This window comes from Melozone crissalis, unplaced genomic scaffold (assembly GCF_028551555.1).
Source record: "Melozone crissalis strain CALT ecotype California unplaced genomic scaffold, PUWL_Pcris_2 ptg000123l_1, whole genome shotgun sequence".
NCBI lineage: Eukaryota > Metazoa > Chordata > Aves > Passeriformes > Passerellidae > Melozone > Melozone crissalis.
Window position 1 is genome coordinate 209,397 of NW_026535899.1, and position 18,237 is coordinate 227,633.

The following is an 18,237-nucleotide window of genomic DNA, read 5'->3' on the forward strand; positions in this document are numbered from 1 at the left end:
TGGCCCAGCACCGTGAGGAGCTGCAGCTCCCGCAGGGCTCGGGGTTGTGGGATATCAGGGCTATGGGGTTTGTAGGATCAGGGCTATGGGAATTTTGGGAATGTTGGGAAGGGGTTTGAAGGGGATTGGGAAGGGATTTGAGGAGACTGGGATTGGAATTTTGGGAATTTGGAAGTGGATTTGGGGGATTTGGGGATTCTAGGGATGGATTTGGGGAGTTTTGGAGAGGAGTTTGGGTGGGAATTTGGGAATCCAAAATTCCGATCCCAGAATTCCCAAAATTCCAATCCCAAATTCCCAGCCCCATCCCCAGCCCCTCTCCCTGCCCTGGCGTCTCTCGGACCCCTCAGAGCAGCAAATTCCTCTCAATTTCTCCCAATTTTAACAATTTTTTCCATTTTTTCTCACTTTTTCCTATTTTTACCAATTTTTCCCTTTTCCCCCCAATTTCTCCCAATTTTTTCCCCATTTTCCCAGCCCCAGCTGCAGCACCTCTCCCTGGGCCGCTCCCAGGGGGACCCCTCAGAGCAGCAAATTTCCCCCAATTTCTTCTCTTTTTTTCCCCAATTTCTTCCAATTTTCCCCAATTTTTTTTTCCCAATTTTTCCCCACTTTTCCCCATTTTTAACCAATTTCCCCCTTTTTTCACCATTTTCTCCCCATTTTCCCAGCTCCATCTCCAGCCCCTCTCCCTGCTCTGGCGTCTCTCGGACCCCTCAGAGCAGCAAATTGCTCACAATTTCTCACAATTTTAACCAAATTTCTCCCATTTTTTTTTGGTTTTTCCCCCAATTTTCTCCCAAAATTCCCAATTTTCCCCATCTTTAACCAATTTCCCTGTTTTTTCCCCCAGCACCAGCTGCAGTACCTGTCCCTGGCCCGCTCCCTCAGTGACCCTGTGGAGCAGGAAATTGCTCAAATTTCTCCCAATTTCTCCAAATTACCCTAAAATAGCAAAAAAATGCACTAAAATGGGGCTAAAATGGCAAACAATGGCACTGAATGGGACCAAAACCTTATCTTCATCTTTCTAGTGATAAGACACTTTCAGCCTTCTTTTTATAAGTGTCTAGGATGCTGGTCAGGTTTGACAATAGACCTTCAGGCATGAATTCTTCATCGTCTCTTTCTATTCTTGCATTCTGTTCTTCAAGGTATTTCTAGAAAAGAGGTACAGAGAGCTTTATTAGCTCTGTCATGGCCTGTATTTTACTGATTCTGCTAAAGCATTTTAAGCAGTCATTGCACAGGTTAACTGATTTCAGTTAAACACCTTCCTGAAAGACGCCTCTCAGAAGCAGGTTTAACCTGACAGGATGTTACTGCTGACACTTAACAACCAATTCTGATTATTTACACCAAAGGTTTTGTCAGAAAATTTAACTAGAATCCGCAGGCTTAGTAGCAGCTAAATAACTGATACTTCCTTAGAAAGAGTAAGCTCTAATTTCCAAGTGTTTAACTGCAAAATGTCTCTAGAGAGATTTAATTCTGAATATCAAATTTTAGCTTACCACTATAGATTCTATATGAGTAGCAACTGTTTCTACAAGACGACTCAAGTTAGAATCAATTTTTCTGTTCTCTTCTGTTGTTCTTTGCAAAACAACTTGATATCTAAAAGGTAAAGATACTCAGAAGGTCATGTCCATAATTGGAGAATTCCTGACATTTACAACAATCACTTCAAGTCTGATTTATCATCACGTTTAGCCATACTTTTTTTTCCATTAGTATTAATTTGAACCAAGTTACAATATATTAATGCTCAACTTAAAGAAAAACCCTTACGTGGAAAACAGGAGTTCTGATACAGCAGACAAATATTTTAGCAAAATACTGTTGAGGAGAAACATCTTTCAGTTGTTAACTTGTGAAATTAACACACTGAGATGGATACCTGATGAAACAACTGTATGTTACATTCCAGAAAATATCTTTATCCTTAAAAACCAAAATAAACAAGGCAGACATGGAAGTTAGGAGCCTTACTCTCTTTCGATATCATGCAATTCAGTTGCAGCTTCACTGAGCCCATCATAGACACCACTCTCAAGTAATTGTTTATGCTTCTTAAACAATTCCCATTCATTTGCATATTTCTTGTCTTCTTCTTCTATCTCCTGTTGTCATAAGGAAGGAGAAGAAAAAAAAATGGCCTCTCTCAAGTATAATTCGGATCTTTTTTTCTTTCTGTTACCTGATTATATCCTAATACTTGAATTCAAAATTCACACAAATAGTTCCAAGTTCAGAACTGAAAAAAGCCCCAAGGATATCCCTCCCAAACCTAAAGTTTCTGTATCATCCCCATCCCAGAATAAGCCTAACCATCTCTTTATTCCTTTAACCACATTTAAAGGCCTGTGTTGCAGCTACTTTCCCTTCCGAGTTAAAGCTCACAAAGTGTTGTTTAGATAGTCTAAATAGCTTAGAAATGGCACATTATGAACAACTGTTTCTAGGTTAAAAAATACAACCACATCTGAGTAAGAAAATAGCTTTTCTTTTTTGTCTGAAAGAGAGTATAATTCCAAATAATCATCTCTTCTAGGAGAATGACACTGTTGATGCTATACAGTCCACAAAACCAAACAAAATTCTGACGTCAACTCAACATGCAACTTCGGTAGATTACTGAAACATCATCCTTCAAAAATAATTTTAATACTTAAGACTTACAAACAGCATTTTAAATATTAGAAGAGGAATTAAATGACTAAGCGTCTGGTGGCAAGTGTGTATTTTATGAGCTTAACTTTGGAGAAAAGTATATGCAAGAGCACAGATCAAAAGGTAAATGTCATGTGGTTTTGAAAAATAGAAACTAAATTAATTGCCTTTATAAACCTATATATACACCTGCCTCAGCAGGTATTAGCAGCGAAATAGCCCTGTTTCATGGCTGTAGCACAGGAGTTTGGATTTACAGGAGCATATATGGTAAATATTGGTGTAGTTCAAAGAACATTTTTCTGCAGGGCACCACGGCCCCGCTAAAGCAGTGTTGTCAGAGAAGTTGGGAGCTACCAAAATAGCCACTCAGTTGTTAACAGAGAGGGTTATGTTTTGTTGCTGAACTGCAAGTGGGGAAAAGAATAGGGACTGCTCCTGTGCTGGCAAAGGAAGCTAAAGGAAGTAACAGTTTGAGATCATTAAAACAATTTAACATGCTTTTGGTCAATGTTTTCCTTTGTTTTTACAGAAGCTGATTAAACATGTTAACTAAAAACTGTAAAAATGTATTTATTATATACAAATCGATTAGACAAGACAGGTTCTGTTGATCCTAAAATTTCCTTCAAGCACATGCCCGGAGATATCCTGAGGTCAGATGATTGTTGCTGCTTTTATTACTGGATGCAGGAATTTATGATTTACAGGATCTGCTACAGTAGGATGCCAGATTCTCTTACAAGAAAGTGAAAATTGATTCAGTTAAGGTGGCAGTCAAATCACTTTTCTGAAAAGAATGAAAAAATCCTCTAAGAGGGAAGGAAGAAGGTAAAGGCAGAAGCCCAAACAAAAATGCAACCCAAAAATTTATCGATATATACAAAAATTGAGGATAAGGCTATCATTAAGGATAAGTTGTCATCAAGGTGTAAGAAGTTGTACCTTAAGCTTCTGCTGGTAAAGATCATCCAGCTCTTCAGCTTCTTCTGTCAGCATTTTCACACTGCGTTTCTTGTCCTCTAGCATTACATTCACCTAGGATGAAAACATAACCAAGGAAGTATGGTTCAAAAAGAATTCCAACATATAAATCCATGCCATCACAAACCACACCTGGTTAAACAGGTTAAACCATTAAACTAGGCTAGGCTGGGATGGCATTATCCTTCTTCATAGCAGCCTATGTTATGCTTTGTTTTGGATGAGGGGCTAAAACAGTGTTGGTAACACACCAAGTTTTGGCTACTGCTGAATAGCGCTAGCACAGCAGTCCAAGGCTTTCTGTGCTTCCCAGGGCCCCTCACTGAGCAGGGCAGGGACAGGCAAGAGACTGGGAAGGTGCATAGCGAGGCCAGCTGGCCAAGAGGACATTCCATACCGCAGAACACCATGCTCAGGTAGACGAACGAGGAAATAAAATTCTCCTTCTTTCAATCTGTCCCAAATCCAATAGTACTAAAAATCTTCCCGATGACAATTTGTCGGTGATGGTAAGCCACACAATCAACTGGAACGGGCAACTTATTAGAAACAAATACTTCCAATGGTTATGGTCAAGTATATGTAAGCTACATAAACTTTAATTCAGGGAATACACGATATTTCAACCAACAAAGACCTCAGTTCTTAGAAAAACTTTTAGGTTCCATTACAATAAAAGCAGTTTTCTCACAGTTTCTCCCCCTCTACTTGTCCTCAGAAAAACCCCAAGTAATTCAAGAAACCAACCCAACACATCACACTTTAACTATGCAAAAAGTTGAATGAAAGAGGCAGATAAGGTTTTGGGGTTGGTATCTTAGCGTTAATCTTCTTTAACTAACTCACCTGTTCCAAAGTGTCTTCCAGAGTAAATTTCCGTTGAGTGGCTTTACTAATTTCTTCCTCAGTCTCATTGATGATCTCCATGAGGGGAGCCTGTAATACGTATACAAGAAGATTGAACAAATGCAATTTGCTAATCTGAACCAAGATGCACCCCAGTACATCTTTCCCTTTTATTTTTTTTAGGCTACTGTATTCTCCCATACCAAATCTCTTTCATATACTGCAATGTCATTATGGTGACTCATCACACAAGCTTTTCAATGACATTTCATTGTGAGATTGAGAGACCTTCCCAGCATTCCCAAAGAAACACTTTTTTTTTGTGAGTGCTATCTAAAGCCTTCAGTGTTGATTCTACTTACCATGATCTGAGTTCTGTATTTGACTAGGAAATTTGGTCCTAAATCAGGATTAACGTGCATGGTAAAGTCGTGGCCTTTGGAATTCTCAGCACTTACTGGAATTAATTTCAGCTTTCGAGCCAGTTTATGATACTCTGCCAGTTGCTTTTCAATCTGCTCAGAGGAGAAAAGGGCACAAATCATAGAAGAGATACAAGTGAAAAGATGTGCAAGAAGTATTCATATAGTACTTTAAACAAGTTCCTGAGTTGCTCTCTGTAGCCATAATTCCTTGCTACCCCACAGTATTCAAGAGCTGCATGCAATGCCAGCACAGCAGTTTGCTGCATTAGGTACTGTTTTATGGTTCGTTCAGAGTTTGCACACTGAGGTTTCTTAGTGTCTATGGCTGAGAACACTGAATGCTTTCACCTGTGGTTTTTCCGTATTCATCTGCCATAATTTTTCCTGCCTCAAGTTTTTGAGAATTAGCTGATTGGGAACTAAAAATGTGCTGGAAAATAATACTAAACAAATGATCAGTTATAAGGTCAATATGCCTTCTCTCATTAGTTTTGACAGGAAATGCCACACAGCCACACATCCTAACAACAAACTAACTTGAGCATGCCTTTAAACAAAGCTTATTAAATGCTTTAATTTCTAATTAATGAGTGCTATTAAATGCAAACATTAAAGACCCCAGGGTTTTTTTTCCAGTTTTATATGCTTCATACTTGCACCTGAAGATTTAAGTTGATAAAAGTGCTTGATAAAGGGTGACCCTACCAAACATATTTGAAATTTTTTCTTTAGTTCTCCAATTGGCAAAGCAGAAGCTTTTAAATCCCATCACTTCCAGGACTATATCTTTTCACTCTGTTTGAAGGGATTGAACTTGGCCCTTGAAATATGTTACAACTGCTACACAAAGAACTAATCAGGCCCTAAATGCATGCAAAACTATTGATTCAAATTCACTAGTTTTGCCTTACTTCCTTTCTCTGAAATATTAACATTAGCCTGTAATTTCTTGTGTTATCAAAGCAATGGCATGCTAATGTTATCAAAGCTCTAAATGCTACAGCAGTGACAGCTTACCATGCTTCATATTCTAGACACATCTCTTACGATGCAGGAAAAAAGTACATTTCCACTCAGTGCAAAACAGAAAAAGGGGAAAAAGCGCAACATTTTTCAGAGATACTGTAAACAGAGGCCATTCTTGTCAGTTTTGCCTGGTTAGATACACGTATGGTGGTGTTCGATTATTTAGGAAAGAAATTATCAAGAATCCAATTTTAAGCTTGCATGATGAAAACTGGCAGCCACCTCTGAGTGTTGTGGGGTTTTCACATACCGCGTCTCTCTTCCTAGCATATTTCATCTCTTCATTCCACATCAGTTCTCGTTCTTCTTGCAGCTCCTTATTCAGCTTGTTAATGGTTTGCTGCAGCTCATTTCTCTCGTGATTTATTCTCTCAATGTCTGCAGCTGAGTACTTCTGGTTATCTAAGATGTGCCGGAGCCGGGCATTCTCCCGCTTCGTGGCTTCTACTTCTGCCTCTAAGTACATAAAACATTTGTGAAATGGACATAAAATACCAGCCTATATACATAAACCTCACCTCTGTATTGTATGAGTAAATGACACAGTTATTACATAACATTACCATTTCATTACTCCAGTGTACAGAGAGCTATCAGACAAAAAAAAAAATTTTATTAGCAATCCATTCTGGAAAGTTTATTTGTAGCATCGTGCTACTCCAAGTACCTTGCTCTGCTCTCAAGCTAAGAACTACAATTATTTGAAGACTATTTCTAGCTTCACTGTCCTGACTGTGATCAAGTCCTCCTTACCTGCTGCCTCAACTTCATCATTAACACTTTCCAGTTTTTGATCAAGGATGGATATATGAGATTTCATTTTAGCGAAATAAGCCTGGTAGTTCTGGACGTCTGCTTCAAGGGACGATTTCACATTTCGTAGCGTTGCTATACGATCCTAGGAAATGGGTGAAAAGAACAACCACTCTTAGATAAATATAAAATAATGACTTCACTTTCCAGATAAGACAGTAGAGTAATTGATCAACATCAACAGCACAAATATAGAATAAAGAACTTTAATAATTTTTTATCTCTGTGACAGCTAAGTCCAGTCAGGACACCTTTAAAATAAAAGCAAAGAAGGCTGAAAAGATTCTTGCATTTCAGCATTATGTCTCTCATTTGCATCAGACAGTGCTTTAGACAATTCTTACTACAGGTAGTCCACAACTTAACTCTAATAATACATGGAGGGCAGATGAAACAGGGGCATGGAAAACCAGGAATAAACTCAGCACATTTTGCACAGTTGGCAGGAATTTCAATTTGCCACCTGCACAGCCACTAACCCATTTTTAAACTCAGGATGTATTAAAAGCAGAATCCAGAGTTTCAAGCAAAGTATTTTCCATAAAATATATTTGTTACCACTGAATCCCATGCCTCATATTTGAATACCAACACACTTGAAAAAAACAATGTTGACATTTATATTAAAAAATTTGGTTCAAGTATTTTATTGATATTTCAGTCAATATAAGACCTTATTACCTGTAAATACCTGCACATTATCAAACAAATAGGTACTGAAGATTCCACAGAAAAAAGCCTTGTTCTCTAATAGTATAGAGTCTGTAAAAATCTGGCCTAATTAAAATCTCAAAGCACTGAAATTTTTCCATTTGTTATGTATCATAAGTATCTTCATTCAGAAATGGTTGATATTATAAAATTCAACTCCTCCATAAAAACAGACACAATTTACTAACCTGCTCACTTTCCTTTTCTTTTTCTAGTCTTGCAATCTCTTCTTGAAGTCTTTTGTTCTCAGCTTCTAAACTTTCCATCTGGAATGGATCTACATTAAATAAATCCTCTGTGGGAGAGCAGAAGAGAGACTCGAGTTACAAATTTATCTCAATATCACCACCTATTTTGAGTACCTGAACTTGAGCTTCAGCACAGTAAATACCCATTATCTAGATAATTATTTTTCACTAAAAAATAACTAAAAACAACCAAGAAACTTACCAGAAAAACCTTTCATTAAAATGTAACCAGGCAAAAACCCCAGAAGAAACAAGAAGAGAAATGGGTTTCTCGGTCCTCATGTCAGAAAGAGTTCTCATGCCAAAGTCACTCCCAAGAGGTAAGGGTTTCCAAACTCTCATGCAGCCCACACCACAGGAGAGTGTACAAGTCAGGACTACCTTGTGAAGCTAGAACAAATCAAACTTACTTAACAACCTCTTTCTTATCCATATACTTCCTTGCTTCTTGAGGCATCTTTTCCCCAACTTAATTTGGCTTTGCCAAAAAATGGGATCATTATTTTTTCCCAATATCCAGTAACAGTGTGGTATCTTGTTTCCTCTCCAATTGATGGCCCCAGTTTGCAAACAAAGGGCCCTTAGTCTGGCTTTTCATAGGAGAGCAAAGAAAGTAAGACATGTTTTTCTTCCTTTTCTCACATTGTGTTTGTATTTCTGCAGGTGGTGAAATGAGCGAGTCAAAAAAACCCAATAATTTTCTACCTCCCTGAAGACAAACACAGGTGCATGCTGAATCACATACAGAACCCTCACAACAGAGTTTGGAACTCTTGCAGACTGCTTTCAGATCTTCAAAAGCTGAACTTTCTTGTCAGCTGTGCATCCTCTGAAAATATTTTTCTTTTTTTTAATTGTTAGCTTTTCCAGACAGAAACAAGAGCCATCTGCATAGATGGAGTTCACATCTGAAGAATTGTATACTGGTTTTCTGTGACAAAGACATTAAAAAATCAGGTGACACAGCTACAGCTGATAGCAGATCATGACCTACCCATCTGTACTGCTCAAAATACACTTAAAAAAGAGAGCATTAAGTTGAAGTAACTGAAACATACTTAGGTGTTTCAGACTCCCTTAGATCACTTTCACTCATAAACTGAACAAACTGATGCTAGGAGAAAGGAAACCAGTAACACAATTGAATACTTAGAATTTAAAAACTTACTTAATTTTGACTGCACTTCAGCATCCAACTCTTCAAAGGTATCTCTCCCTTTCATGGAAAGATCATAGCACTTCACACAGTAGTCCATGAAAAGCTGAAAGCAATTTAAAATCTTTCATTTCAACAATTCCAAGACCTGTAAAATATCTGGATAGTCTAAAGCTACTCAATCAGTGGAATTAAACAGACATCAAAAATATCCTTAATGCTTCGATTGTACTTTTGTAAAATTAATTTTTTTTCCTCCCTTTGAACATAGAATGTCAACAGATTATATATTCAGGCAGAAGGAGACAACTATAATTCACACTAAGAAAGGTCTGGAAATCCTGTATTTCTTAAAAAGATATTTAACAAATATTGTAGATAGAATATTTAAGAATTTTTCATCTTGATGCATATGATTCTCTCAGGCTAGTTTATGGAAACTGCAGCTCTGTTTAACAGGCCTTTTCTATAAATATGACCATTAAAATTCAGATCTGCAGGTCTCAAAGTACTCTTATCTAGAATTAAAGAAAGGTTACCCAAAAAGAATTTGCTGGACACTAAGTCACAGATGCTTCAGAAGCAATTACACCAGTATTGTGAATTTTGTATCTATATATATATGCAGAAGTGCCAATGTAGAAGAACGTATTTCGTTTAAAAGCATTGTTAGTTGCCAACCATCATGTTGTAACCTTAGTCCAAAATTATGATTTTACTTTATTTTTGCAATTTCTAATTAAATGTTTTAGCTTATAATGCAACCCTCTCCAAACACCTGCTGTGATTTAACACTGAGTTAAATCTGAGTAGTTCTAATAATCCATGATAAATTAAAAAGAAAGCAAGCTGTTGGATTAAGAGCTCAAATTATACTGCCACCCTATTTTGTGGCTCAGAAATAAAACTTTACAACCAATTTTTACATAGTAAACTGAGTAGATATTGGCACAAGTCACTATATTTAGAATTAAGTCACTGTCTTTATACTGCACTGCAGTTAACCTCAGAGGTCTTGAGAGCTAAAGGAAAATATTTCGGAAACTCTAAAAAAATAAACAGCATAATGATGCCCTTTCTCTACAAAGGACAACAGTATATACTTGCAGAATAAGGTGAATATAAAATAAAGAGAATATTTTGTTTAATACCCAGTCTACACCAATAGACTGATCATCATACCTGCTCAGGAAATAGTTGATCAGGTTTTTTACACAATGCTACTCTACCTCCTAGAAAGCATTGTGAATATAAAAGGGAACAGAATCTATAAATACATGACCCAGCAATCTAAACTGTAATTAAATTGTGTTGTTACAGCACATGGCAAAATCCAGTTAAGCAATTCTGATACTAATTTCCTTTTTATGGTACCTTTTTATGTACAATTCCATCATCTGTCTCTCCTCCCCAGCTCTGTGTGTCATCGAACGATGGTGCATTTTCCCTGATCGCATTGTACAGCTGAAAAGCAGAGGTGCACACAACAAAGAGCAAACATGAAGACATCCATTAGTTTCCATGCTGGTTTTCGTGAAAAGAAGCAGAGTAACACTGGATTAGGATTTCAGCAGGCAGGTTGGAATGAACCTGTGTTGAGCTGACTAAACACACAGGTAAAGAGGCATGAGCTAGACAGTCAACACTGCCAAATTCTCTCGTGTCTTTTGAGCAGAAAAGGACAGGGTTTTCCTGGGCACTCAATTCAGCAGTGGTCAACTTCTGTCACAGATGCCAAATTTTGCTCAGTCCTGAGTTGGCAGCAACAACTGTTAGGACTACTAAAAAACCCAAACAAACCAAACAAAACCAAGATTAAATAAAAAACACCCCACTCAAACCAAAAACTTGCCACTCTGTATCAGAATCACAGAACATTTGAATCATTTCAATTGAAAATCCCATCCTTAGATTTCAAATTTAGGGGAGAATGGCAGATGTCACAACATTTGCGCTGGAGATACACGTTCCATTCGGTGATTATACTCATTAACTTCTCACGTTTATTGTATGTACAGATCAGCATTTTGCCACCTCCTTTTATACATTAATTTATCCAGTGCATACATGTAAAGAAAAAACCCTATCATAATATAACATGAAAAGCTCACTTTAAAAGTTACCAAAACATTAGGCCAAGGGTCAGCTCCCAGATGACAGCTAAGAACATATATGTTTACATATATGTTAAACAAAGATTTGTAGAAAATACGTACTGAATCTGTATTGAAACTAACATTCCAGCCTGGAAAGTGAAAATATTTATCTTAAGACAAACATTACCTTGACACAATCAATTAACCAAATCAAAGCTGCCACAATCTGAGGCCAGGTTCGTGGTGCTCCCACAGCGTACATGGAGTTTTTTGACAGAGCAAAGGGGTACCTGTACGGCCAAAGAAGATACACTTTTAATAGCTGTGGCAGACAGTGATGAAAACAAACCAGCACATTTTGAAAACAAAGCAGCATGTTTTTCTATGTAGATGAAAGCACAGAAGGAAGAGCAAACTCAATTCTACTGTACTTCAAAGGAAATTAGTTGAGTTCTGACAGTACAATTCTATTCAATTATCATGGGTTTCTCATTTTGCAACTCATGGAATAACATGGCCTGAAAGGGACCTGTAAGGATCTACAAATCCAACTCCCTGCTCCTCATAGGACTGCCTACAACTAAACCATATGATCCAGAGTGTCATCCAGATGCTCCTTGAGCTCCCAAAACTTCAAGTGACTTGTCAGAATTAGTCATTTTATCCAGAATTACACCCCTGGTGCAGCAGAGTGGAATCCTTTGCAACATTTTAAGCTATATCAGCAGTTTCAAATGTTATAGATTAAAACAAAACTTTATTAAAATGCTGAGAAGTGTGCAAAAAAGATTTGCACCTACATTTAAGGAGCCCTGGCACTCTGACACCATCATGGGTATACAGTCCCTGTTTTTTTTTTTAAATGAGACTGAAAATTCACTGTTATCAAGAGGCAGAGGATTTTCTTTCCAAGACAATGTTGGGGCATTAATGATTTCAAACACTGAACAAATTCAGCAGTAAACCACTCAGCTACTTAGTGTTTTTCTCCCCTCAACAGTAATTTTGTTATTTCCACATTCTGCTTTGAAGGCAGAATGAGAAAAATTGCAGGAAAACATATTTTAAACTAAATTAAATTTGTTTAAACTAAAATTAAATTGTCTTGATCCAAAATTCTGGAAATTTTAGTTCTTAGATTCTAACAAAATGAACAGAAAGGCCTGTAAAAGAAAATTGTGCCTTGTCCTCCAAAGTTCTATACAAATAATCAATTAAATTTTACATGACAAAGCAAGATTCCCAGAGCTTATAGTTCTGTAAATTCAAATATAAAATGTATAGCAGATGCTGAAAATCAGAGAGTAAATCTAGAGTTAAACAAAAGTGAAACAAAACAATCACAACATTGTACTTTTAGAGTCTCATCTGAATAAATAAACCTATCCATTCCGCCCAACTATCAATGCAGAATTCTTAGCTTTTAAATTTCTAGCCATAGCATATCTATTCAGCCCAGGAGACTAACAATAATCATCTTACCCAAGGGCTTTGAAAATTTTGGGAATTTCCTCTTCAAATTTTGAGTCAGGCAGTTCATAAGAAGGGCAGAGGAATTTGTAGATAAAGGTGAAGATCTTTAAAAAGTCCTTAACTGATGGAGATTGTAGTGATTTCACGGAAACATCGTGGGCATAAGCATTCTCAACAAGGAACTGTGCAAAAGAAACACGGAATACCAGTCACTAAATAAAATTTATAGTTGAAACCAAGGGAAATAACCACTTTGCCTAGCACATTTTACACCTCATAACATACATGCAGAACAAGTTCATATGTTACCTCATAAAGCTTTTGGATACATTGTTGGATGAATGTCTTGTCATGAAGGGGCCTGGGATCCTTTATCTTTTTTGTCCCAAACACACCGTACAGGCTGCTGCTTGACCCTCCAGCCCCGCTCGCGCTAGGGACAGACAATGAATACAGGTCTTGTGACAATACATAGAAAGAAGAACTCTCTTCATGTTTAAGGCACAACTGCTAGCTTTATGTTTTCTTTCCATTTGTTATACAAAGTGATACTTGAAGTTTTCTCTTTGTTTAAGGTCATTGGAAAAACATCATCACCCTGGAAGTCACAATGCCATAAGTACAACAAAGATTACTGCATCCTAGATGAATACTTTCTTCATTTTATTGAAATAAATAAACTTTTAGAGAGCAGAAAAATACCCCAAAGATGAAAAAAAATAATGTTGGTGACTGTAAATAAACTCTAAAAATATTTAAGGAATATTTAAAAGGAATAACCCCTGCAACAATGGGGTACTATCAAGAAGATACCCATAACACAGAAAGTCATGAGCTAAGTAGAAAGATTATAGAGTTTTGGAAAGTTAGTATCTTAGAGAGAGGAAACTAATGCAGAGTATACTTCAGATGTCTTTCTTCCTTAAACAAGAAAATGTATTGAGATACTCTTAAGGTCTGCAGTGCACATCATTCCCAAAAGAAAAAAAAAAAAAGCTCCCAAAGCAATTCCTGCTCCAGAGCATTATTGTTTAGCGACCAAGGACTGGAGGAAGGCAGACCTGAAGGTCTGCTTGCCTCAGATCCATCATTCCCTATAGTGAAAATCTGTCAAGAAAGAAAAATACCAAAATTAGAGGACCATTTTTGTTTTAATGTACAGTGCAGACAACAAAAGCTATCCATACCTGTTCCCCAAACAGCTGGCTTTTCCTTCTGAAGCTACAGATGTAGGTTTGCTCATGCTCAGCTTCTCAAAGGTGCTTCTGTCCTTCCTGAGGAGCAGAAAAAGATTCAAGTGACTACTACTACCAATTCATACAAGAGCTATAGTAAGTAGCTCTTATAGTACAGGACTGTAAATAGAATCTAAAATATTTAAGGAATATTTAAAAGGAATAGACATAGGAATAGACCCCAGCATAGACCATACATAGCTCATACAAGAGTGATACAAACAGTCATATATTCCTAAGCGCCTTCATCCCCCAACATCTTAGAAAGGTTAACTGATGCATCCAGCTATCTCCTCAGAAACATGTAACAAAGTGTTACAATTTGAAACATGACACAAGTACACAGAAAGGAAGTATTTTTGCAAAACTGGAGCACATGTGCAAACACCCTTGGCTGTAGGGAGCCTTCTTCTCACTGTCTTGTTTTTTTCCCCTCAGTTGCTACTCACACTCAAACACACTATGATAAATCTCTTCAGAATTAGTTTTATATACTTATTTTTAGCAACATGACCAGCCAGACTTACAGCTGAGGTGTCTGAAGATCCGTCTTGTTGGTGTCCTGCACTCTCAGTGCCATCTTAGATTGTCGACTGCTGCTTCCAGCAATACTCGAGCTTCCACTCATTGTGACTGCTGTAAACCACAATCCCTCAGTATTCCAGCAGTATCAGAAAATCCAGGACCTAAGGGTATTTTCTTTTCTAAATGCCACAATGATTTTCCAAAGGCTCAGAATAAACAAGTAGACCTGTACATTGGACCAAAAAAAAAAAAAAACCCAAAAAAAAGAAGAAAGAAAAAAAATTATGTTAGACTCCACAAATACATAAGAGCAGCCACAGCCCTTTAAATCAACCATTTTATTGATAAAAAGTGTTACTGTTTCCTCCAAACCTACTGTTTTGCCTTTCTTTATATTTGGTCATTTCAGACCTACAGGTCCCAAAAGCAAAAGAGCTTGAGAAATTTTTCATTTCAGTCCACTGGGAAAAAGGCCACACTACCACGAGTACACAAGTACTGCTTACAGCACGTCTGCTGTACATCAGCTCCTGAGCTTCTTGTTCTGAGCCCGCCCATTCCTCTGCAACTTCCTCATTTGTAACTAATACATATCCCTTATTGGAAAAAAAAAAAATTATATTTGGATACCAATTGCTAGTTAAAGATGGGACAGTGTGCTGGGAAAAGTGCCAGCATGAAGAGAAAAGGGAAGGATGTTTTTAAGAAAATACCTCCTAGTAGTCCTTTAGGTGAACTTTTAATAAATTGGGATACTAATGAGGGAATGAAGTATCTAGATAAGAGAAAAATGATAAGACACTGTACAGAAATATGGCCTAAAGAGAGTATTGCTGAAGGACCTTTTTATTGGCCCTGGTATGGGACAAAAGAAAGATGGCTATGTATAGCATTAATTAGATATGTCAATACCAGAATAGAACCTTGTGACGAAGAGATTAGATATGCTAAATGTTGGTTAGAAAGGGACAAACAGGAAGAGGAAATAAAATTATATAAAATATCCAGAGAAAAAGAAAAAGAAGAAACTGGGCTACCAGAACGGAGACCATCTTAGACCATCTTCCTCCGCCTCCCCCTCCTGATCCCTTAGATGACCTCCTGTTACCTCCTCAACCGACTCCTCCTATAGACCACCTTCCTCCTCCCCCTCCAACCTTGTACCCCTCAGTACCATCTCACGAGGTGGATGAAATTTCAGTATCTGCTTCCACAGGAGTTTTAAAATCACCTCAACCTTCTAATTCAAGTTGTCCTGCTCCCAGCATCCCCTCTTCTGTATCATCTCCTTTCCCAAATATACCAGAACCTGCCCATTCTAGTACTCCTTCAGTTTTGCAGAGTCCCTCTGGTTCCTCAAGTACCCAGACACTGGTCTCTAGTACCACTCAGAGTGTCCATACCCCAATCTTGGCTCCCAAAACTTTCCAAAATACTCCTTTTTATTTTTCCCCCATATTTCAGCCCATAACCCAAAGTACCTCTTCCCCTATTCTTATTCCTGGAACATCACAAAACACTCCTTTTTATTTATCCCCTGTACCCCAACATACTGAGAGTCACAAGCAGGAGGAAAGTTTGCAAACAAAAGGTCAGGGAGTGAAAAAGGCCTGTTGTTGTAAAGATATAGAGGAAAAGAAATTAATTGAACCAGATGAGCTTGTAGCAAGCCATCAGTATAATACAAGATTCCAAGCAAAGAAAATTCAAGGTGAATGTGGGAGAACTGAAAAGTTGTTTCCTCTGAGAGAAGTGCCTATGGGGGGGGCAGAGGTGGTATTGGTTTTGTGAATGCCCCATTAACCGCCTCTGAAGTTAGAAATTTTAAGAAAGAAATTAAGACCTTATTAGAAGACCCAATAGGCATCTCCCAACAATTAGACCAATTTTTAGGGCCTAACATCTTTACGTGGGAGGAATTAAATTCTATCCTAGAAATACTGTTCTCTTCTGAAGAAATACAAATGATTCGTACTGCGGGTATGAGGATTTGGGAAAGAGAAAATAGAGGAGGTCCTAGAGGAGAAGATAAAATGCCTGTTAACCCACCTAATTGGGATCCAAACCAGGAAGAGGGAAGAGCGAGCATGAGACAATATAGGACACTAATTGTAAGAGGGATAAGAGAGGCAGTCCCAAGAACAAATAATGCAAGATTGGCACTTGATAGTCACCAGGTGTCGCAGTCGAGGCGGTCACGACATTAAAGCAGAGACCACAAGCACACTCAGTCTCAGTCTCAGTTGTCTCTAAATTATTAATCAAAATGGACTTTCACTTGAACTGTTTAGAAAATTAAAACATACAGACCTTACTCAGTGTCGTCTGTGGGGTGATCTCCGGTTAGGACTGTTTGCAACCGTTAGCAACCGTTGGCAACAGTTGGCAACACTTTATTAGTGAAAATGGCTGATACACTTTCCAGTCGTTTCCCCTCCAGTCGCAGAAGGCTCCCATCTTTCCTTCCTTGATCTCCTTGGTTCAGCTTCTTCTTCTTGCTTCTCGCTCCTTTAGCCAACAGGCTCGCTGCTAGCCTCTTCCACAATTCCCCCTTTTTTTTTTGTTTTTGAACTGTAAATACAGCTGCTATGGATTTTTGCAGGCCCCTTTGCAAAAACCCAAGCAGAGAGGGGACACACAAAATCACAATCACAACCATCAACAGAATTCCCACTCTCAATGCAATCGTTCCTGTCCTTCATCCATCTTTAATTACTGATATATGGTCTTAGCCAGTGTCATCCGCACGTTCTGCCTCAGCTGCGGAACCATCGATCCTGTCCTTTCCCGCACGGTCTAAGTAAGGTTTGACACAGCGAGCAGGAACCCATCGAGGACCATTATCTGTCAAAACACAAGCATAGGTTGTCAGGTTATCAGGTTATCAGGTTATCAATTCTACTGGACCAGACCATATACCAGTAATCAAATCCTTGACCCACACCTTGACATTTCCATAACTTCACTAATATGGTAAACGATGGTTTCTCTTGAATATTATTGAAAACTGGAAAAGCCATAGGGTTATCACAAGCAACATTTGCAATGGCACTGCTCTCCTGAGGTACTCTTGGAGCACCTAACCTTTCTATTATGTCCCAATTATTTTCTTCAACTGCTTTCCTCCTAACAAATTCCCAGAACTCCTGAGGGTGTTGAGGAAGCACAGTTACTTGACATGGAGGCAAAGTCCATGGGGCAGTAAGGCTAGAGCTCTTAGGAGATGAAGGGACCAGAGCTCCTTGCCCCAACTCAGGTGTTACTGCGGGCGACTCATCACTTGACTCGCTGTTGCTGTCACTGTCAAGTAACGGAGGATACGGCCTTGCAGATTGTTCAAGCCGCTCAGAGGGAAGCGGGGGGGCGGATGGCTGGACCAGAGAGGAGGGAAGCGCGGGGGCAGATGGCTGGGTTTCTCTCTCCGCTAAAGACATTTAGCTAACTGGCGTAGCAGTGTAGTATATACAGGCACCGTCGCGAGCTGCTGCGCAGGTGTGAGATAAGGAGGCTTAGGGGCCTGATAACAAGAGGCTAGGGCAGGTTGTCCAGAAGTTTTGGCAGCTTTCCCAGAAGCCTTGGCAACCAGCCCAGAAGCTCTGGTAGCCTTCCTGGAAGCTTTGGCAGCCTTCCCATCAGAGCCCCCTTCTAGCTCAGAGGCTCTCAGGGCTCTGCCCAGGGCCCCAGCTGCCAGGGAACCAGGACAAGCAAAACCAGATGGGATGGATACTCCAGGGACCTGGAGAACCATTCCCAGCAACTGGGAAAATCCTAGGCGCTCCATCCACCCATAGATGCGGTCTCCAAATTTGCCCCAAAATTGGGTCCAGCTTTTAGAGGCCGTAAAGAGCAAGTCCAAGTGACTGGATGACCTTTTTAGCCCAGAAAGCCCTGCAGCTGATGGCACGCTTCACAATCAGCAGGGGACACAGCTAGGCCAAAGCCCAGACCTCTGCTGGGAGCCTTTCTCCTCAAATACCCTTCAAACAAGCCTCCATGCAAGTCACTTGGGAAAGTTTCTTCCAATGA

General features: G+C 38.8%; 1 protein-coding gene across 1 annotated transcript; it reads right to left on the reverse strand.

Moving 5' to 3' along the window:
* Positions 1 to 1,022: 1,022 nt before the first annotated feature.
* Positions 1,023 to 14,314, reverse strand: LOC128948352 (kinetochore protein NDC80 homolog). Its single transcript, XM_054293035.1, has 16 exons — positions 14,214 to 14,314; positions 13,639 to 13,725; positions 12,761 to 12,884; positions 12,461 to 12,633; positions 11,166 to 11,268; positions 10,257 to 10,346; positions 8,895 to 8,988; positions 7,667 to 7,773; positions 6,708 to 6,852; positions 6,205 to 6,410; positions 4,866 to 5,018; positions 4,504 to 4,593; positions 3,619 to 3,711; positions 1,993 to 2,123; positions 1,515 to 1,617; positions 1,023 to 1,160 (listed from the first exon to the last, which is right to left on the reverse strand). The coding sequence occupies exons 1-16, from the start codon at positions 14,312 to 14,314 to the stop codon at positions 1,023 to 1,025; spliced, it is 1,938 nt and encodes a 645-aa protein (XP_054149010.1).
* Between the last annotated feature and the right edge of the window lie 3,923 nt (positions 14,315 to 18,237).

Coding starts and splice junctions, on each gene's coding strand:
- LOC128948352 (XM_054293035.1), bottom strand. CDS start 14,314: ATGAGTGGAAGCTCGAGTATTGCTGGAAGCAGCAGTCGACAATCTAAG. Junction 8,989..10,256: donor ATGGAATTGTACATAAAAAG/GTACCATAAAAA, acceptor AATTGCTTTCAG/CTTTTCATGGACTACTGTGT. Junction 6,411..6,707: donor TGATGAAGTTGAGGCAGCAG/GTAAGGAGGACT, acceptor TTATGTACTTAG/AGGCAGAAGTAGAAGCCACG.